This window comes from Argiope bruennichi, chromosome 6 (assembly GCF_947563725.1).
Source record: "Argiope bruennichi chromosome 6, qqArgBrue1.1, whole genome shotgun sequence".
Lineage (NCBI taxonomy): Eukaryota > Metazoa > Arthropoda > Arachnida > Araneae > Araneidae > Argiope > Argiope bruennichi.
Window position 1 is genome coordinate 15105506 of NC_079156.1, and position 23236 is coordinate 15128741.

Here is a 23236-nt window from a genome sequence, read left to right on the forward strand (position 1 = left end):
TTTTTAAAAAGATACTGGAATTTGAATAAAAATAAGTTGATTTTAATTTGGTAATATTATTTATAATGTAGTAAGATTTCGTTTAATAGTAAATTCTATTCTGCATTTTATTTTTGTTGACACACGAACGCAATGGTACATTTTTAGTATGATGGACCTATTTTTGCTTAAGCTAGATAACTACGTTAAGAAGTTGAATTCTTGTGAAAATATTATTATTATTATTTTTATTTAATATTCTTAATGTTTGAAAAATTTTCTATACAAAACCGTTTGAATTTTTTTTTTTCTAAATCAATTTTTGGGGGAAATTGCACTGATTTTTATATTTGTATTTACGTACGTTTTTAATGATATTTTAGACCTTTAACAGCTATTTTCTCAAATATTGATTGTTGGTCTTCATTCTTACATTCTTACGAAAACTCTTCATAAATTAGAATTTAATGCAAATTTTTTGTTCAAATTTGATATCTTACGAAAATTGATGTTCGTTCATCATTTTTTAGAAGGAAATCTACGTTCAAATTGAACATTCTTAGGTCAAATCCTAGTATCCGTTACACGATTGGCGCGATTTTGAAAAATGTCACCAACGCCTAAATGACGCGTTGGTGCTTGTCGCCAAACTGTTGCCAACGTCGAAATGACGTGTTTACGAATGTCGTCGCTGAAAATTGTAAATACATAAACATACTATAAACATGGTTAAAAAGTAATAACACCCTGTTGCTAGGTTGTAAAAAGTAATAGTAAACAACTACAGATTGCAAACTTTATCGCTCTCCCAAATCTCGCCAGTATCGCCAAATCGTCCTCGTAACGGATACTAGGATTAATCCCCTTCTTACGAAAAACTTCATAAATTAGAATTTAATGAAAAACTTTTGTTAAAATTTGATATCATAATTATAACAATATGTTCTACAATTCTTGAATTTAAGAATAAGTAAATATTTCTATTTACTCAGAAATATTCCACAGTTGTTTAAAAGTTTCACAATGCGAAAAAAAAATTGAAAATTCCTTATTATTTATCAACAAAACCTCAATATTTAAAGACTGACGCTTATTACTTTCTCATATACATAGTACAGAGAAAATAGTGTAATCATCAAAAAGTTGGAACTCAAAATTTTGACAATTATCCACGTTTTAAACCTTCTTAGGTTCGAAAAAAACATTTTTGGAAAACAACTGTCTGTCCATCTGTCTCTCTGTGACAAAGATAAAAACTCTTTGAGCTAGAAATATGGTTATGGACTTTACACCAAATTTGTAGGTTTCGATCAAATGTTGAGCCAAATTCATTCAGAGTAAGTCTGGCTGTCTGTCTGTCTGTTCGAATATTAGCTATTTCGATAATTACAAAATGAAGAGAACTGGATAAATAAAATTCGGTGCAGATTTAGCATCTATTGTGTAGACATATGTCAAAGCTTGAGACAAAACCAGCTACACGCTGACTGTCTGTCGGTCTGTACTTTCAGAAACATTTTAACGCGATAACTCAGAAACGCAATGACTCCAAATATATCAAATTTGGTATGCGATTATGTGACTACAAGTGTAGTTCTGGGTAAAATTTTGGTTTCATTTGGTTGGAAAAAACACTTCTAAAACATGAATTCGATTTTTGGATACTATTAAACCGAATGCCAGGAATTAATCACCAAAAAATTCCTCAAGTGTCATATCATAGTAAAAAGACTAAATTATTTTCTATGTGCAAAAATTTTCGTATCACGCAGCCTATAGCAAAAACGAAAAAAAATATTATCAAAATAAAAGCTAAATGGAAATTCTTCTTCATAATTAATAACCCATCAATAACTTTTTTCTACATTTTAACGCAACATTGGCAAAAGCATGCAAGTAAAGGATTTGATGAAACAATAAAATTAACTTGAACAAAACAATAAATATCTATATTTTGGAATCGGTACCAGTATTTAATCGGTATTTTTAGTAAACTTGGGAAAAATTTACTATATTTAGTGAAAAAATTATTGCATATGAAATTGATGGGACTGAAAAGATAATTTCCCCTTTTCATTTTTAGATATTGAAAAAATAATTTTTGCTCAATAATTATAATCCGGAGTTATTGAGGGAAAAAAACGATAAAATTTTGAATAATTTGTAACTAATTATAAATATAATTAAATTTTTAAAACACCTTCTTAGTTAGTACCTCTTAGCCAAGAAGTAATTACTTTTTAAATCTGGTTTTCTGATTTTTCTAGATCCAACCGCCTACTTTGTAAAACGTTTCATTTTTTTTTTTTTTTTGCACAACGATTTTTGGGATATGTATCATAACGATAACCATTTTTATATCACACAATCTGCAGCCTAAAAATATTAGCATGTTAAAAAGATTTTAAAATTTCGCCGCTTTCTCTTTGACGATTTGCCGCTATTACCAGTTTCATCCATTTAAAAACTGCCTTCTTTGTATATAAATCTCTCACCTAGTTAAACACTTTCTTTCCAAAAGGAAGGGGGGGGGGAAAAAAAGGGTTTGAATCAGGTTCGAAAGAAGAAAAAAAGAAAAACAATAGAAAGGAACTCTTCTTTCTGGAGTGGTGATCCTTGATATGACGTCACTTCTCCTCTTCCACCCCGAGCACCGAGATTTAACGCGCCAGATAAACTTTCCCCTGTCTCCCGGCGGAGGGCACGAGTGAAATATCAGAAGTGCAACGCTGAAGGAACGGAGATATTCTTATTCCTGTCTTAACTCGTTAGGCGCTAAGAGATACATAAAAGTGCCTCCTACATTTCAAAAATGAAATTTTTCGCTCTCCTTCCGGGAGCCCCCCGCTTCTTGTGAAAAGGATATAATCATCTTATGCCACTCGCGCCACCGGGGCTGCCAGGATTTGGCGAGCAATCGCTTATAAAATCACATCGAGTGGAAAACGAATGAATGAAGTCTAAGAATATATATATATAATCTTCAAATTAGGTTTTTTCGATTATTTATTTATTTATTATATTTAATTGCATGTGAAGTATACAAAAAAAAAATATTGTAATGAACAAAAATTTTTATCTCGAGATTCAGACCGCCGCCACCACCACCACTTTGAATCATGTCTATAAATATAATGATATACAAATTCCATGAAGATTATGATAAAATGGGTACACAGTCTTTTTACCGAATAAATAGATTCCTCTCAAATGTTGACGAAATAGTCTAGGGGAAATTGTCTGTAGGGACCAGATTAATCTTTGTTGGAACCCTTGAGTAGAGAAAGACTCGCTTCTTCCTATCCTCTCCCAAAATCCCCTGCTCTTTATTGACTTTACTTTTAGTTTCTTATGTAAGCAGTTTTAAGAAGCAAATATTATGGTAATCTGAAAATAAAAATTGTTAACAAAATTTTAAAAAGTAATGTTTTAAATTAAATTAAAAATTGTTAATAAAACTTTTAATAACAGATCGCCTTCAAGGACATCGATTTGTGTCACATATAAAAGAATTTAAATTTATAAGCTAAGTTATGTTTAACTAGATACTAAAACAATCAAATCTTTTAAAGACAATTTGGGTTACTACAGTTACAAAGTAAACACTTAACTGTTGTTGTTGACCTGAATCAGAGAACGATCAGCCCTGATCCAATACCCCCCCCCAGTGATATTACTCTCGACATGGAGGACTTTGTGACCACGACATATTTATGCATGCGACCACTACACACACAGAGTGTCTTCGCCCGGCGGCGTTCGAGTTCGCAACCCAAGGGACGCGAATCCAACGCCTACCAACCAGATTATCCCTGCCCCCAAAACTTAACTGTACTACTGTCGAATTTGAAGACATGAAGAATAAAAATCCGGAATAATGTACAGAAATTTAAATGATATTATAACTCTTATAAAAGAAGCAAAATTCCAAAATTAGATTGCCTTGAAAACAAAGCGTTTGAAATTTCTCAGGCCCCCTCATAGTTGCGGTTTTCCTTAGGCCAACGATTTGATAATCTGGCCAGCTATTTCATAATCCGGCCTAGAGTTTATCATATTTTTACGGATAAACTCCGAGCTGCGAAAAACTCAATTACGTTGAAGGATGAAATTAAACATACAAGTTTATCTTTACAATTGTGGATATGTATCAGATTTTTGACCAAATCCGTGACTAGACTGACTGCCTGTGGGTCTTAATATTTGCAAATATCTGAAAGTGTTGGCCTATAAAAAACAACGAACTTAGACAAATGAAATTTGGTATGTAATTTTATCTCCAATTGTGTGGATTTGCATTAAATTTTGAAATCATAAGTCAGAAAGGTAAACATTAAAAAAAGGGGGAAAAAACGAATACTGCATTTTATTTACGTTTGTATGGAGCACAGAACGTGAAATGTTATCTGAGAATTCAAGAAGAAGACGCAAAATAGCGAGAAATGGATCTCCTGCATCTTAACACATAGAAAATCCGCCGGTTCTAGTAATCACCAATTCGCTTGTAATGATCATATTTGTATGACCAAACTGTTTGGAATGGAGGTTTCATTGTGATCATTAAAAAAAAAAAAAGACTGATTCATTGAAAAGTCAGACCTTCCCGAAGAAGATTATGGGCTCTGGATCAAAGTTAACACAAACTGGGAGAAAACTATATAGAGAGAGAGAGAAAGAACAATTTATTATGCACAGCTGCATCGAAGAGATGGTGGCATACAATGTGAGGATATGAAGATGAAGAGGAGTAAGTAAAAAAACCACCGTCAGCTCATGAAATTCTACAAACCCTTCGATTTTTAAGAAGGTTAACACAATTCCACACCGAATCTGTTGCTGAACATTATTCATAAGAAAAATTTATCTCACGAAGACTGCATAATTCAGCAGTCTAGATAATATTGTAAAGAAATTATAAAAAATAAAATATGTATGAGTATTTTTCAATCCTGTACATTATATCGTTTTTTTTTTCGTTTCTAATTAAATGACTGAATAATAAAAATAATAATGGGGTCGTTTTTTTGGGGGGGGGGTTGCCCACTTGTACTTACATAATGTATTATTTTTAAGGTAATTTGGACGTACATATCACTTTGGCTTGGACTGAAGTACTTGTCCACTGTAATTCATAATAATCCAACCTGCTTACAGAGAATCCCAGGTACTCTCGGGTTATGGGGGGGGCGGCATGAAATGGTTTTTACGATATATTTTTTTCCCGTGTGAACATGATCATTCAAAAACGCAATTTGTTAGAAGGACAATTTTTTTCTCCGAATTATAGATTTGAGTGGAATTTTGGACCAGATCATTCAAATAGTAAGAAGCTTGTTCACATGAATGTCAACACAATGATTAAAAAATGCGGCTAGCTAAATAAATGAATATTTGAAACCTACAAATTAAAAGAAAGAGGATCAAGACGCAGACAAAACGTGTTCTTTATTTTACAAAACGTCAGTTCCATTTTTACTGTCATAAAATCTTGTTCTTCAAAGTATCATCCCATGTAAATACCTCAAATATGATCATTACATGAAAAATGTACGTTCATCACATTCTACTTATTCTGCCTTATGCTGGTTGGAAATCCGATGCCGATAGAGAATTTTCAACCGCTTTTTCTTGGTGGTAAATATAGCAGGCTGCAATGGCCTAGCGGTAAAGTCTGGACTATCCACTGGGCCACACAGAATGCCAAGTTCGCCTCTCAATTCTACAAAATTTATCGTGTATGTGCGCCGGATGTACTTAAAATCTGTTATCGTAGTTGTCCTTCCGTTAGAGTGGTATGGAAATTTGTAGAGGGGGTGCCAACTCAGATATTTTCTTTGTCATCAGATCATCAGACCAAGGTCCAAAATCACGAGATTCGTCCCAAAATAGCGCTCGCATTGTTTCCAGATGGAAACGTTAATATAATTCAACTAAACTAAACTAGTAGTGTCTATATGGAATTTCCTTGATACATTTTTCCTAGCTTACCCAGCATTAAAAAAAAACTATTTTTCATTATAAAATATTTTTAATCGTTTATCTTCTCAATTTATTTACCTGGCTGTCTTTAAATTAAAATAGTAAACATTTTTTTAGCGGAGAAGTATCTCGTTTTAACCAAATTCATGTTTATAATTTGAAAATAAATAATATATCCTTCATTGTTTTTATGTATATTTGTTATGGCTTACAAATAAAACATCATAGTTGAGGATAAAAACTGGTTCATTTTCGAAGGGTCGAAAGTGAAAGTGTAGGGAAATCGGAAGAATTGCTCTTATTCGTGACATATTTACGCATTCTTTTGGACTACTCAGATTACAAAGGCACTTTTCACGCTTACCACATTATAAGCCCTAACGTATTTGACACTTAACGTGGAAAACATCATTTGTACTTTGTTTTTAGCACTTAAATCGTTTTACGCTTTAATCTTTAGTTCGCAACCATGCTTACATTAGCAGTCAGTTACGATTCAAGTTAATAGTTGGTAGAAAATTTCGAACCATCACCACCAATAGATGGAGCTGTGCCTGCTCCGAAGCTTTTTTCAAGCTATAGAATGAACTCCGAGAAATTAAAAATCTCCTTTTAAATATCTATACCAAATTACACAAAATAACAATAATTGATGCTTAAAAGTAAATTTAAATCAAACATAACAGTTCGCTTTAGATGTATTAGAATCATGTTTTGAATTATTAAAATGGATGTATCATACATTCTTAACTGCTTGGCAACGGCAGAATAATGATAAAATATAGTCTTCGGGATAGGGAAGCTTTAAAAATCGCTTTGTTATTGAATTTGATGCCCATTCAAGGAGTCAGGATCAAATGTCCTCCTTTTGGAGTGGAGGAAAATTTGGAGAAGTTAATTCAACTGCGATATCATCCTCGACATCTGACTATGGTTCAAAATTACAGTGTTGTTCCAAAATAGTCCTCGTTCTCTCTGATAGCTTGAGAGACCTAATCTGAATTAGCAGCGGCTAAAACGCAGTTTGCTTCAAACGTGAAATACCTCGAATTGATTCGAATCGAGTTTCAATTTTTGTCCTCTTTTGTGTACTTTAAATGGCATGCAGTTAGTTTCGGTTATGCATTTGAAAACCAATTATCATTGTGATTTCAAATTTACTATTAAAGGTGTACTATATCCTTTACAATCTATCTTCTTAACCCTCTGGTTGCGTAATTCTTTAAAATCACTATTTAGATGTGATGTTTGCAAATAAGTTCAAATACTTTTCAAAGAAAGTGAACTGATACTATATGTTACATGATAATATAATACAATGAAAATCTATAATCCTAAAAATAAACACTCTTAACTGCGAAAAACGTGGGATGCAACAGAAAACGGACTTATTGCCAACCCGTGGAAATCGCGGGATACGCAGCTGGAGGGTTAAAAAGGTGCAAAGCAGCGTCATTTTGATAGTTTTCCGAAAATAATAAACCTCCTATTTATTAGATTTTTAGAATGTTAATAATAGAATAAAAAATACAAAAAAAAATTACAGCAACAAAAAAATACAAGCAATAATTCACTTCTTACGTTGGAATTTGTAAATATTTTGCATAACTTAGAAGATATTGTGCAAAACAATGAACTTACCTTTTAAGTTATCTGTGTTAAATAGAAAATTAAAATAAATTTTCGATTATCACACTCATACTGTCGAAACTGATATGCGTCCTCGCTTGAATTACGAGTGAACCTTTAATCGATTTACTAAAGGCTAACGCCATCTATTTTTGTGAAAATGCACTAAAACTGCATAGAAGGCGTATGTCTCTGATGAAACGTTGATCTAAATGGACGAACAGATATACCTTGGATTTTCGGAAAAATCAGAGGAAAAGTAGCAGAACTGTTGCATCATTCTAACAAAAGAGTGCTTAATTTTCTGTGCAAAAACTGAGACATCACCGATGCTTTGTCTGTAAACTATTTAATGGTTATGGTATCCAAGTCTCATCTTCTAAATCGGTGGATCGTAAGTTTAAGATTCTATTCTACTAAAGATGCGAAGAAAACTTAAGCCTGATAATCTTCAAATATATCGAGATTAAAGCTAATTATTTGTGGATGTTCGGAACGGGGAGTGCAAACTCAAGTATCGTTCTCGTCATCAGACAATAGTGAAAAATGTGGTTCCGAAATTTTCTTTCAGATCAAAACAGGACGTTAAAGTAAGAAATTGACGCTATTTGACCCTACGAACAATAGTGGAAAATAGAAGTTTTGTAACACCATGTGATCTAAGATCACCCAAGATCTTCCAATGTCAAATATCGAACTTATATGTGAAAAAGTGTTCCTCTGATTGTCGGTATTTTACATCCGAATCGAACAAAGTCCCAATCGTTCGTAACAAGCTATTGTCTTGTGTGGACTTACATTTGCATGGTATGATTCATTTTGCTGAAGTCAGATAAATATTTACTTCTCAATTTTTAAATTGACAAAATAGAACACAGCAATACCATAACAACTTCAACTTCTTTTACCACCATCAACTCTTAAAATTTATGTGGAAGATGTGGCAAAGTCAGAATATGTCTGTTATGAAACAGAAAATTATGCGGATCTTTGGATATCATATTAGTTCTGATAATTAAAAATTAATAATGTTAATTAATATTTTCCTCTTAAAATAATTATGATACAAAAAGAGAGGAGGAAAGCGAATAATCGATTTAACAAACAGATTAGATTCCCGAGCATTTGAATGAACTATGTTGTTGATGTTTCTAATGACACTTGCCATGGACAAGCTCGCTGACGAAATCAGCGATTTTAAGCCGAGGGTGCGTCTCTTGTTTTTTAGTAGCACCAACTGGGGCCAAGAGTACGTTTAGCTAATCAAGCCTCACATTCGCTTGCACAGTCCCTTTTTACAGGGGGGCACATTCACACATCTCACAGATAGAACAGATGAAAAACAACCACGTCCGAACCGGGACTCAAGCCCAGGACGTCCAGATCACGGGGAACACGCGCTACCCCTATGCCAGGACGCCGGCGAATGAACTATTGTCATGCTTAATTACTTCTCTTACAAAGGTGTGTCCGAAGCGTGTTTCACATATATTCAGTACTGAAATTACAGAAAAGTATTAAGTAATTTAAAACGCAAAAATCACTTGTCAATTCTTTAAAAATTTAAGTGCCCTTTATATTATTACAAGGATTGAAATAGCAATAAACATCCCAAATAGGATGCATCACCTAACTAAGAGGTTATTAGATAAGTTGGTAAGTTAAAGGATCGGGAGATGTGCAAATGTTTTACAATTGCAGGAAATTTTATAAAATACTTATTTTAGAAAGTAAAAATTATAAAAAGAAAATTTTTCAAAAGTTATGAAAATAAGATTAAATAAAAATTTAAATCAGTGAAAAGGAGGAAATAAGGAATTTATAAACGGATTAAATGCTGTCATTGGATTTGATGTAATGCCATCTTTAAAATGGAGTTAGAAATTTGAAACCGTAAAAGTCAATATTCTAATTCACGAATTAGCAACTGACTACATTTACATTTAGAAAAAATTTCATCATAAAAAGAAAAGTTAATTTTTTTTAAAAGTTATGAATGATTAAGAAGTTTTTCAAGAAAATCATTTAGTTATCATTTTTAGCTGCTCTAAAAAGCTATACTGATGAAATATTTTCACATTTCAGCTATTGGAGTTTAGTAAGCTATTCAATAGTTTTTTTTTTTAAATTTTTGAACAATATATAAAAAAACAATATATTGACATGAAGAATTATACGATCTTCAGAAATCACACTTTATATGTCAAAAATAAAAAAGTGAACTCTAAATGCATGTATCAAAAGTTTATTTACTGATAAGAATGACAAAATAAGCTTTTGTTAATATTAATTGATTTTTCTTTTAAGTTTTTCCACATCTTAATCTCTATTTCATAAATAATGGCATATAATTTTATGTATTCATATAAGAATATATAATTTTTATAGAAAAGTATATAATTTTAGATTCATGCTTCGAAAATCTTTTGATCAAATTCTTATGATATATGTCTTCTTAAGAACAGTTAACAGATCCAGTGATATAAAGATGGACTCTCATTCAAATACAATTTGCATATAATTAAAAATGAAACGTTGTAAATTATACGATTTGCTTTGCCTAATTTTAATATTTGCAAATTAGGAGCAATAAGCTTATGGATAATTTACTGACGCACTATGTGTGAGCTCGATACACATTAAATCCTCCAGAATAGATCGTCTATCCATTGGTGGGAAAACTAGAAGAGGACCCAGGTACCTCAAAACATTGTCATGAACTATTTGACTCAAAATGACGAAGTTTGGATCCAAACCGTCTGTAAAAATAGCAGAATAGCTTTAAAAAGAGGAATATTGATCTAATTTAGCTGAATAATCTCGGTCATATTACTTAAATAAATATATAAACAGATCATGACATTAAATAAATGAATTTATTGTCAAGTTGCTGTGCAATAATAGGATCTAGTTGGTTGTAATCTCACTGGAAGATCTTGCGCTCAATTATGATTGGAACTGATGCATGGGTCTTTAGTAATGTAGTCTATTTTACAGGAATAGCAACACCCGATCTTTTGCTGATATTCATATATCGTTTCGGCATTTGGCATATTGAAAATCACAGTGGCTTATATTTATATAATTGATCTCGGATGGATCGAAACTCACAGTTTAAGATTCGCTGATATCAGATGATGTCTCCATATCTATTTATTGACTGAAAGACAATTTAAATTTCAAATTTTTGCTAGCATAGTTTATTTTGTTAATCGCCTTTTAAACGTTCGTGTTTGCTGTTTCTCACGATTCCACATAAGAGGCATTAAAAAAGTTCGCCAAAACCTGCATTTGGCGAGAAATGGAGCGGCAACCTCTGGTGCACGCCTTGCATAGTGCGGCCACATTAAAGAACGTCATAGCACGAAGGCAAAACCCCTACTCTCATATAATTAAAGAGTGGGAGAGAGAGAACAAGGCATCTTCCGAAAGAAAACAAATGCCGCCTCGCACCCCTCCGCCCAATGATGAGTATGATGGAAAATATGGGAGCGCGAAGTAAAGTAGTTCCTCGCAAAACTTCAATTTGCATCCGCCGGCTTATGTCTACATACTTAATGTTGGCCAAAGCTGACACTCCAGAGGGGGTAACTGCATTAGGGCCGATCAGCAACTTAGGAAAAGAGGGCACGTGCCCCCTCCCGTTGCGGACCCCCTCTTCTCTTCTTTATGTAAAATCACTCTCCGCGCTATCCTTTTAGCTGCTACCTTTGCGCGTAATGTTACACGCATGGACGACTCGCACGGAGATGCTTGTGTTAAAGGGGGTTCTTTTACAGGGCCAGGATGGGTGGGGGAGGTGTTGCTGAAGTTCTGCAGATGTTGCCACGACGGGGTGAGAAATTATGGTATCGCTAGAGCACTTTTAACAGGATCACCCACAACCCCCTATCCACGCTCTCGGTTCATATTTAAAGATGTTTTTTGCTGTGGAACAAGGGAAGGTACAATTGGTATAAGTCCAATGCTTGAACAAATGGATTTTCCCTTGGTGGATTCCTGATTCGTTCTTGTTTTTACGCGAAATAAATTTAAGATTTTTTTTTTTTCTGAAGGGGATCAAATTAAATTATTACGAAGAAACTGAATTTGCGAAAGAAGTTATTGCAAGCTTGGAAGGAGGGATAATTGAATTGAAATAAATTATCTGTAAGTGAGTATTAATTCCCAAATAAATGAAGCACATGCAATATATCAAATGCGTGTTGATGTATGGAAATTTGTCTAGATATCATTTAATTAAGATTTCATACGTTCTTGTGTTTAATAAGGTCTCAAGAAATCGATGATAAATCACAAATCACTCTTCGAAACCAAATTTTCCTCTTTCGATAAATTTTGTATTTAAAAACTTTTTTTTTTATTTCTTCGTTAAGTAAATTTCTTTTTCGAGTTTTTTTTAACTGGATTATAAAAGTAAATTAAGATGACAAGCAATTTTATTTTAAAAGTGCTTAAATATTTAAGTACTAAATATTTAAATTAATTAAAGCAATTAAATTGTCGTAAAGTATAAAACAACTAATCCTCTGCTGAATAAAATTCTTCATTTCATCCAAACAACGAATCAGGATTAGAAATTAGTTAGTGCAATTCATTTCATTCAAGATGTACTAAACTAAAGTTACATTTTAAATGTATATGATTTAAATTTCAACTTGTACCTCATTCACTAAAATTTAAAGTAATATTAAAAAGCTTAACCAAGATTCTATTTCATAATGTTTCCGTACAAAGTCTTCTTTAAACTTTAAGATTCATTTTAACCTAAAATCGTCTTAAATGAATATTCTATGATGCCAAAGTTATTCACATTGTACAAAATAATTTATGATTTTCAGTAATAACAATTTTTTTTTAAATTTGGAACTCGGACAATCACAAACGTATTTCGAAAATTCGGAAGACTGTTCTGGAATTTTTTAAAAAATCTGTCCCAGTTTTAAATAATTCAGAGAATCGAATTATTCGAATGCCTATAATCATCTATACAAATTTATTTCCAAGCAAAATAGCTTAACAACGGGGAAAATTATTTCAAAAGAATTGATACGAAAGTTTTTCCCGTTTCAAACGATCTAAAATTAAATTATTATCTCTCATACAGCACAAAAGAGCATAACACCGGAATTCTACATATTATTATAAAATTAATATGAAAAATTACTTGGTGTTTTTCATTAAATCATTTCACGAAGTTACTTTCATTTTTGATTTATTTACACTTTTTTTCAAATAATTGATGATTTTAAGTCTCTTTCTAAGGGAAGAGGTGCAGGAGTTGCATGCATATATATTGCATGCAAACTAATGCGTGAGCGCGCTCGTGTGTGTGTGTGTGTGTGTGTGTGTGTGTGTGTGTGTGTTGTTTGCTAGCAATTGAAAATTAACTGTGTGACAATTACTCTCTGATAATAAGATAAGAATGAGAAGCGAGCATATCGAAAAGAGTTAGGCATGAGGATTTGGTTGCAAGAAAAAAAAGTGATTTATGAAATGTAAACTATTTTTGTAAGCTGTCAGGGTATTAAAGAAGTTATATATAAAATTACTAATAGGGTCTCGAAAAGAATTATTGACCACAAATTTTTTTTTTCGGAAATTAGAATAATATCTTTTTTTTATTTTAATATCTCAACAATGACTTTAAATATAGTGACTGGTCAAGTAAAAAGGAAGAACAGGACATCAATGATTTTTATTTTCTCGTATACGAAATTTAGAAAAAGTACTGTAATCGCCAAACAGTTCGAACTCGAGATTTTGACAAATATCTACGTTTTAGATCTTCCAGAATTCGAAAATACATTTTTGGAAAATGTCTGGACAAAGTTAAACTGGCCCTGAACTTCCTCAGAATTTCATTTCATGCTGTCTTATTCTTGATAAGAGTTTCCCAGTTCGTCTCCTTAAGAGTTTCCAAATCTTTTTCTAGGCAGCCAGTCCACCTAAATTTTGGTGTCCCTCGTTTTTTTTTTTTTTTTTAGTGCCAAATGGTTTAGCTAAAAAGATCCTTTTAGTGGCTCGATTGTCATCCAATTTTATTAAATGCCCCTTTCAATTAATCATCTGCATAGCAATAAATTTAACCTTCCATTGGGCGCAACTAATCTGTGAGATGAAGTCACGAAAAAAGTGTTTTGGAACAATTTCGTGATTTGTTCAAATTTATCAATAAAAACAGCAAAGAAAAATTAAAATGTTATCTAAAAGCCTAAATATACTCAAATGTAAGTGAAAAGTTCTTTTTAATATGTTTTTTTAACATACATTCAAAAGTTGCATTAATTGAGTACATTAATCTCTTAGATGAATTGCCCCCGACGGAAGGTTAATATTATCTGACTCTAAATATAATCAGTAAATCTACCTGTTGGTTTTTTTTTTCTTCAGTAATCATCACATTTACCTCCACCAAATATTCTTCTTAAAATTCCTCTTCCAAATAGTGGAACAGTCTCTTTATCTTTCCCAGTCATTGCCCATGTGTCAGCATTGTGTGTGAGAATGGACCTAATCTAAGTTTTGTAAAACATTCATTTCGTTTTTCTGCAAATATCTACGAAGGCAAAATATCCCAATACATCTAGAATACAGTTAACTCCAATCATTTTAACTATCATTTACAAGAAGCGAAATTTTTTAAATTAATTTTGAGGAAAACAGTCTGCAGTGGTCTGAAGTGGGTTACAGGCTGAGTGAACTTTTCAAAATCAAATGATTCCAAATGTTCGAATTGGAGTGTATTTTAACAAAAACCTTTGGACAACTACCATTCGCTTGGTTTATAAGAAGAACCTCATGGTAGAAAGATAATGGTGTGCCTAAGGTTTTTGAAGATTCTTGAAGATATGTAAAATAGCAAGAAAAGGCTTGATTAGATAAACCTGGAAAATGATATCTCAAATCATTTTTTTAAACCAGCGGTTTTGGAAGTGATAAAATATTTATTACTGAAAAGATATTATATACTTTATATTTATTTTTGAAGTATATAAATATTTTCAACCAAAAGTTCTCTGAAAAAAAAACAAAAATCTTAGGAAAACAATCTTAGGATGGTGTGTCTATTTCATGTGATGTCAGAGTTGCATGTTAAATTTCATCTTGCATTACATACAATCAACAGTACTCTGCGTCATGGTCACTTTTTTCGAATATTCCAAAACTGACGTGATGTGCAGAAGTGCTATATAAGATGGAATTTATCATATTATTGATTCTTAATTTTATTATTTCGTTATTAATCAATGAAATCATGATGTCAATATTCATAATATAATGAATTTGAAAGAGTCACTGTTATTTCTATAAATTTACAGAATTACAATCCTATTTCATTTATTATTTAGAGTGTAACAATAAATTGGTGACAGTCTAATTTTATATATTTCCAAATCTAGTAGATCAATAAAAGCAAACAGCATTATTAATCTCCTTAGATTTCCTACTATTTTACTTTCCCTTACCAAAAGCATAAAAGTTATAGAAAATTCGGCCACTTAATTTGGGCCGATTGCGTTCTGTTAGACCTCCTTTCAACTAATGTGAGTGTTTTGACAAAAACTTATTCGCATTTTCTGTAATAAAAGTGTTATTCCTCGCCCTCCGCAAATGATTATGGCCTTATTTGGCTATATGCGCTGGACTTATACGTTATACACGTCGCCTAGCATTAGGGTGCAACAGCTACGAAATATTAACCTTTGGCATGAATTTGGCATTTTCACTGAATCTATCGTGTGATCCTATCACAATGTTGGCGAGTGTTTTGGTCATTAATCCTTGGCAGTTCAGTAATAGTATCTAAAAACTCAAAATTGTATTTTAAACGCCTTTTCTTTTCTCGGAACGATTGAAATAAAAATTTGACACAGAATTATAGTTTTAGTCAGAAGATCACATAACAAATTTGGTATATTTAAATCATTGCGTTTTTGAATTGCCGAGAGGATATTTTATTTTGAAAATACAGACCGTTAAATGGTTAACCCCTTGTAGGATTTGGCTCGAAATTTGATAGACATTCTACACTATATATATTAAATCTGAGTAATTATCTTTGTTTTATTATTATTGTGTTGATTTATATTCAAACAGCTGGACAGACAGATTTCCTCTAACTTCCTCTCAAAATCTGACAAAAATTTACCAATTTGATGCAAAGACCGTATACTAAATACCGTATAAAAAAAGACCGTATCTCATCCATCTTGCTCAATGCGTTTTTGAATTATCTTTGTCACAGATAGACAGATATAATACCAAAAATGTATTTTTCGAATTCAGGGAGATTAGAAACGTGAGGATTCGTCAAAATCACTTGTTCGAATTTTTTGACGATTTTTGTCATTAAAAAGAAAAACCTGTATCAAATACAAACTCGCCAAAAGTTATATTCACATTTTTTTACTATACTAAGATGCGGAAAACTCAATACAAGTGTAAATTATACAAAAATGTCGTGGGAAGAATATTTTTTTTTAGTTATACACATTCAACTACGTCTCCATAGCACTAATAGATATAAACAACAAATAAAATTATTTTTTACCTTTTCACTCTATCCCTTCGGATGAGGCACCTCAGATAGGAGGAGAAGTTTCCAGTGGTTGATTCTCGCCGCTCGGTGAGGTATGAGGAGACTCCCCCTACGGATTACGGGAAGTGGTTCCTACGGAAAGGGTTTAACGTAGCTGGTGTTGATTCAAATTTAGCTCCCTCATGTGCTGTCGCGGTTCTCGGTAATTTAGATGCTCCCGTGTGTCTTCGGGCGTGTCGGACTCCAGCTGTGGCTAGTCCTCATGTTACTGGACAAAGGAAATAATTTATACTCAAGTAGAAAAAGTAAAAAAGACCAGGTAGTTTAATTCGAGAATCCATTGTACATGAAAAATGGATATCCGAGGTCAGTTACATAAGAAGCAGCAGGTAGTAGCTTCACTTAAATTTTGGGGGAGGGGAACGATGACAATGGATTACTTTTCCCGAAATGAATCTTCTTTCGGCCTGGTTATTAACGTTGTTCGCCTAGATTATTAACTTTTTAGTATGCAAATGATTACAATGGAATGCATTTTTTTTATTCACCTTCTTGTATTATATGACAGAAGGACACGAGTTCAATTAAATCAATTTTCTGCAAATTAAAAACTATATAGATTACGAAATAAAAACGGAATTAAAAGTCCTACGAAGGAGCTAATGATTGGCAAAAGTATGCGATTGAATGTTTTTATAGATGAATTTCAATTCCTGTTCCTAAAATAACATACAACATTGTCTATAAGATTAAATTAAACAATATTATTATAGTTATGAAAAAAATTATCCGGAAATGAAATAGATTTCATTAAAAAGGGCTGGGTTTTTTTTAATCTTAAAATGATATTAACACAAATTTTGTAAAATAATTGTTTTTCAAGGTATGAATATCAATCCATAGGCAAGTCAACTGTTACCCATCTACCGAGTCAACTATTACCATCATCTTAAGTCTTTTTTTTTTTTAGCTCAATTAAGTTTTCAATTTGAAGCGTATTTCTTGATTTCATTGATATCTTATTTCCTCTGACTAAATGGACTTTTTGATGACACGTCGAACTCTCCAGAGCATTTTACAGCTCAATTGTTTAATTAAGAGAGAAGCCCGATTCAATGTAGCAGTGTCAACAAAGCAGTCTGAAAATCGTACAAAGGTTTGTTTATATTTGATTGTTACCATTCGACGATAGGAAATAAGAGCGATTTCTGTACATTAATGTTTTATACAGGGTGATGCCGAATGCATCAGAAAAATTCAGAGAGGGGATAGCAGGCATCAAGAGATTAAAAAAATCACCACAAAAAATAGGGTCCCAAACGACGTTGAGTACATGAAAATCGCAAAACTATAAGGTGCCCGAAAAGTTTCCAGGAATTTACGACCCCCTGGATCATTAAATCGTCATGTTATCTAAATGAAAAAACACTTTTAAGAATGTATCTTCACTTAAAATAAATTCATTGTAGAAACATCATTTGTTATTTTTTTTAATTAATTTTTTACAGTTTCCAGCAATTTTTGGACACCCTATATTTTTGAGATTTTAATCTACTAAACATCGTTTAGAACCCTTTGTTGTATGGTGATTTTTTAATCTCTTGAGGCCTACGATCACTTCTCTGAATTTATCGGTCGAATTCTGCAACACCCTGTATATACAGATTTGGATAAAGACCATTCTTTCTCGATGAATTTTCACGAACCGGTCATTTCTAGTCTTTCTTATCACATTCTTTTTGGATTTTATCTCTGTGTGTATGTTTCTCCATCCCCTTTTTATATTATAATTGCCATTCTAACTAATGAAGATAATTCTGGTTTAGTTATAAAAACTTCTACGGTTGCATAATATTCCTATTCCGATGGCATGTACGATGTATATTTGTGTCTTACATTATTGCATATTTGTCTCCTGTAGCAAGTTATATGATAAACCACTAATTTCTTCATTATTTTGTTATATAATGAGAGGGCTCTCTGTTATTGGAACGATACTATATAGTTCAACGATTGAAATCGTGAAATGAGCGAAATTTTTTCTTGGCGCTTTTTGGTCCCTTTTAAAACCGCCAAGCACCAAAAAATCAATAATATAGGCACCATCTAAAATGAGCAGCAATTAAGAAGCAATAAAACTAAATGGAAAATTTCTTACAACATTATAAATTTTAAATATGTGTTGGAATGAATATCAAAAAGACATGTAATATTTTTTAATATATACAGCATTTTAAAAGTATATTATTAATCAGAAAGAAATAAATATATATTAATAAATGCCTAATAATTATAAATATAACAAAAGGGAGTAGTTTCCCCAAAACTTTCTCACATTTTCTCTAATAAAGGTGTTTTCTTAAAGAATCTATGGCACCATTCATGGCACTGGCGTACAAAAGTTGCCAAATATTAACCTTTGGCGTGAATTTAGCATTTTTATTGAATTTGTTGTGTGATCCTTGGTGAGTGTTTAGAGGTTAATGCTTACTATGCAGTTAATCGTTTCCGAAAATCGAATTTCTGTTTTACTCACATTTTTTCCAACCGATTGAAACCGAAAAAGTTGGCATGGAACTACATTTGTAGTCTCAAAATCACATACAAAGTTTGATATTGTATTCAAATCATTGCGCTTTTGCGTTATTATATTTATATCATTCTGAAAGTACAGACCGACAGACGACCAACATTTTTGGATTTGGTTAAAACTTCCGTAGGTGTTTACTTGGTATATTAACCGTAACCTTAAAATTGGTATATGGCCTCTGGGTATATCTGTTTATAGAATTGTATCAATCTAGCTCTTTTATTTTGTGACTGTCGTGTTAACTTATATTCGAATAACTGGACAGACGCACTTCCTCTGAATGGAATTAGGTCAGAATTTGATAGGCAACTAGAAATTCGGTGGAAAGGCTATGTACTAAATTTCATATGTCTAGCTCAAAACGTTTTTGAGTTATCCTTATCACAGACAGACAGAAAATGCCAAAAATGCTTTTCTCCAACTCAGGGAGATATGAAGATTCGCCAAAATCTTGAATTCGAATTTTTCTGACGAATACAATACTTTCTTTATACTTTGCATACGAGAATAAAGAATTCCATGCTGATATGATGCAAGAGAATACTGGTTGAGTGGTGAACCATTCACACCGAAACCTGAAAAAGAGTCTTAGTTCACTCGTCTCCGGAAACCGAGAGCCGACTCTTATTCCCTATCGCTGCCAGCTCCACGATCTGACCGAAAAGAATCTCATGATTTCCGGCGCGGCAGAAAATATTCCAAAAACTGGTGAAGAAGGTGCTCTAGATAGCAGATAAGGCGAATGAAGAAATAAGGATCATTTTTCGTTCGCGCCTTCCGCTCTTGCGATAGCACAGATGCTGATCCGAGAAATGCGGTCTTGAGTAGAAAACACATTCAGAAGCAAAAACTGCGAGCAGAAATTTCTTCTTACTCCTTTCATTTTGTTAATGTAGGGGGCAATAGAAGCACGTTGAGCCCTTTTTTATCTCAAGCGAAAAACAGTCGGGAGGCCGCTTTTTTTTTTTTTTTTTTTTTTTTCTGGAGGAATATGAAGGTTTTTATGATTTGTTTACATATTGCCCATATTTTGGCTAATGGATAGCTATGAACCGCTAAATTGCTAAAAGAATAGAGGGGAAGGAACAGGGCTAAGGATCGTTTTCATCCATTTTTACTTTCTGGTATACGAAATATAGAAAAATTATTTTAATCGCCAAAAAATTCAAACTACAGAGTTTGATACATCTCCACTTTTAGACCTCCCTCAGTTGGAGAAACATATTTTTGGAAATATGTCTGGCTGTGACAGAAATAACTCAAAAACGTTTTGAGTTAGGTGTATGAAATTTGGTATATGGTCATTATACCAAATTTGTAGATTTCTATCAAATAATGAGCAAACTCCCTGCGGAGGAAGTCTATCCGGCAGTTCGAATATAACATAACGCAATAACTACAAAACAAAGAGATTCGGTTACAATTCGGTACACAGACTTAACATTTATAGTATAGACTCAAGTTTTGAGCAAAATCCAACAGAGGGTTGACCATCTGTAGGCCTGTACTTTCAGAGCATGTAAACGCTATAACCCCAAAACATGATGATTTTAATATGACAAATGTATCATGTTATTATGTGATATTTTGTATTATACTTCTGCGTCAAATTTGATTTCTATCGGTTCGGTCTTTACACCAAATTTGGAGATTTCTACAAAATTTGAAGCAAACTCAGTTCAAAAGAAGTCTGTCTGTCCAGTTTTTCGAATGTGAATTAACATTACAAAATAAAGAGACCTACAGTAATAAAATTTTATACACAGTCGTAACATCTATAATGTAGACACCTATAAAAATTCGAATCAAATCCAAAGATGGGTTGGCCGTCTGTCGGTCTGTATACTTTCAAAAACATGTAAACGTTGTATTTCAAAAATTCAAAGACTTTAATATATGAAATTTGGTATAACAATTCCTGATTACAAATGTAGTTTTGTCAGTTTTTTTTTTCTTTTTTTCTTTCAAATCATTTGGGAAGAACCATTTTATTAACCGCATACCAGAGATTAATCTTTGAAAAATCCCCAAGAATTACACAGTAAATTCAGTAAAAATGTTATTCATGCCAAAGAATAATATTTCTTAACTACTTTGCGCCAAATCCATGCCAGGCTTTCTCTGAGATAACACCTCTTATTATTGAATATGGGAGGGGGGGGGCATTTTCGAGGGAATCATTCCCATTTATTAACATATGATTTTCTCGTTTATTTAATAAGATTTTTTTTAATAGAATAATGTTCTATTTACAGTTCCTTTCTATATTTCCAAATATGAATGCGATTTAAAATATCACAACAAAATAATTTAGTCTAAATATCAATATAAAAAAAAACAATCTCTACTGACACCGATAAAAAAAAACTTGTAAACTAATCAAAACTGTCGTTTTCAACTTATTTGTTTTATGATTTTTTGATACAATATTTTTTATTGTGACTCAAAATTATATCCAAAAATACGATTCTAAAGCTAATTTGATATTCAAATTATTTTCAGTATCAACTTTCAATTCCAACTACCAATTTATTTTCAATACCAACTTGATTGTCATTCAGGTTTTCACCTATTCCTACACTTTTTTAAAAATTTCATCGCAACTTATATATTTTATATTATAAAACAAATTTCAAAAAGGCAAGTAAAACTTAAACAGTAAATATATGGAATTCGAATAGCTATAAAATTTTTGAGTTCAATACTATTCATGAATATTGTAAACACATGGTAAAATAATCTAAAAATTATGAAATGGTTTGAATTTCATTTTAGTAATGAATAATGAAATTTTAAATTATACTAAAAATATATTTCATCCTTAAAATTTAGTGAAATAGCTCTAAAATTAAATTAAGTGGTTAAATATTCCTAGAAATAATGAAAAAGGCTTGATTTTCATGACAGAAACGCACAATTTAATTCTAAATTATACTAAAAATGTTCTTAACTATTAAAATTTAATGAAAATGGCATTGAAACAAAATTAAAATAACTGAAAACATAATTTTTGAATTTTAAGATGAAGTAAAAATCGTTTCTATTCTATTTTCCTGAATTATCTTCGAAAAAATACTTAAATGTCACTTAATTTTCAATTGAAATTTCAATTTTATAAATATATGCACTCGTATATCTTGTAGGTGCTCGCGTCCACTATTCGAAATTTTTCTTTGCAAAAAATATTTAATTTTACGGCTGCGGTTCTTTCCAAAGTGTACCCGCACCTACTAAAAACGCAGTCTTTTATCGTTATTAAGCATTTGAAACGGCTAATAGAAGGTGAATGTTTGAGACTTGAAGTTTTTAATTATAAACTTTTATTATTAAAGTGGTTTACTATTTCAGGCGCATGTTTCCAACTCTAAGGATATCGTTCACCGGTCTGGAATTCTGCAGCCCAAGCGCACTCTCCGCCAAATACGCCGTTCTTCTTGACATCGTGCCTGTGGACCAGAAGAGGTACCGGTACGCGTACCACAGATCATCGTGGTTAGTCGCTGGGAAGGCAGACCCACCGTCTCCTGCCAGACTCTATACTCACCCGGACTGCCCCTTCACCGCAGATCAGCTTCGCAAACAGGTGGTCTCCTTCGAGAAAGTAAAGCTGACCAACAATGAGATGGACAAACAAGGGCACGTGAGTATTGGAACATCATGGATGAAAGAACGTATTAATCTATATATATATTTTTTCTCTTAAGCAATAGAAACAATGTTAAGAGAAATATGCTGTTTCCTAAAGTATATTAAAAACTATTATGGCTAATATTTAATATCAGTAAAAAGGATTATTGCACCTTAATTTTTTCTAATAAATTTTTCAAAAAAAAAATTGCTGGTTCTGGTGATGTTTGACTACGTAGACGTGCTACCATTAAAATGTTAAGATATTATAAGTACAACATTTTGATGACCTCACTTCATTATAACATTTGAGTTTTGAAAATTTCTGGCAAGATTTAAACCCTGGAAAAACTAGAATTCGATCAAATCTAATATATAAAAATGAATGTTTGTTTGTTCGTATTTTATGCGCTGCCCTACCGTTTCGATGCCGATAAAACTTTGCCAATTTATTGTTTTGAACTTAGATAATCCGCGTTTTTCTCATGGCCAATTGTATGTTGGATGCTCACGAGTCGGGCAGCCAAAAATTGTGCTTTTGCTGAAGACGAAAAAACAAAAAATAGTATCTACCCTAAAGTAAACTTTAATAATAAAGTAAAAAAAAAAAAGAATAAATATTATTTATACTTCTGTTTTATATATCATTCAATATGATTGAATGTATTCATTGTCGACAAGAAAATGAATATTTTTCTTTCTATCATTCCTAATTAAACAAGATAGCTATTTTAAACGATATTTCTAAAATTATTTCTTCTGAGACAGCAAAGAGCGGAGTACCAGTCAGTTCCCAATAATTTTTTTTTTTTAATTTTTCAAAAAAAAAAAAAAACATTTATAGAAAATATTCGTTTAACAGAGTGCTTACTTTTATCATTTTCTTTCAA

General features: G+C 32.2%; 1 protein-coding gene across 1 annotated transcript in view; it reads left to right on the forward strand.

Moving 5' to 3' along the window:
- Positions 1-23236, forward strand: part of LOC129972206 (T-box transcription factor TBX20-like) — an 86940-nt gene that overhangs the window by 47991 nt on the left and 15713 nt on the right. Inside the window, exon 3 of the mRNA XM_056086242.1 lies at positions 22068-22359. Within this exon, the coding sequence (XP_055942217.1) occupies positions 22068-22359 (292 nt within the window). The remainder of the gene's footprint in view (positions 1-22067; positions 22360-23236) is intronic.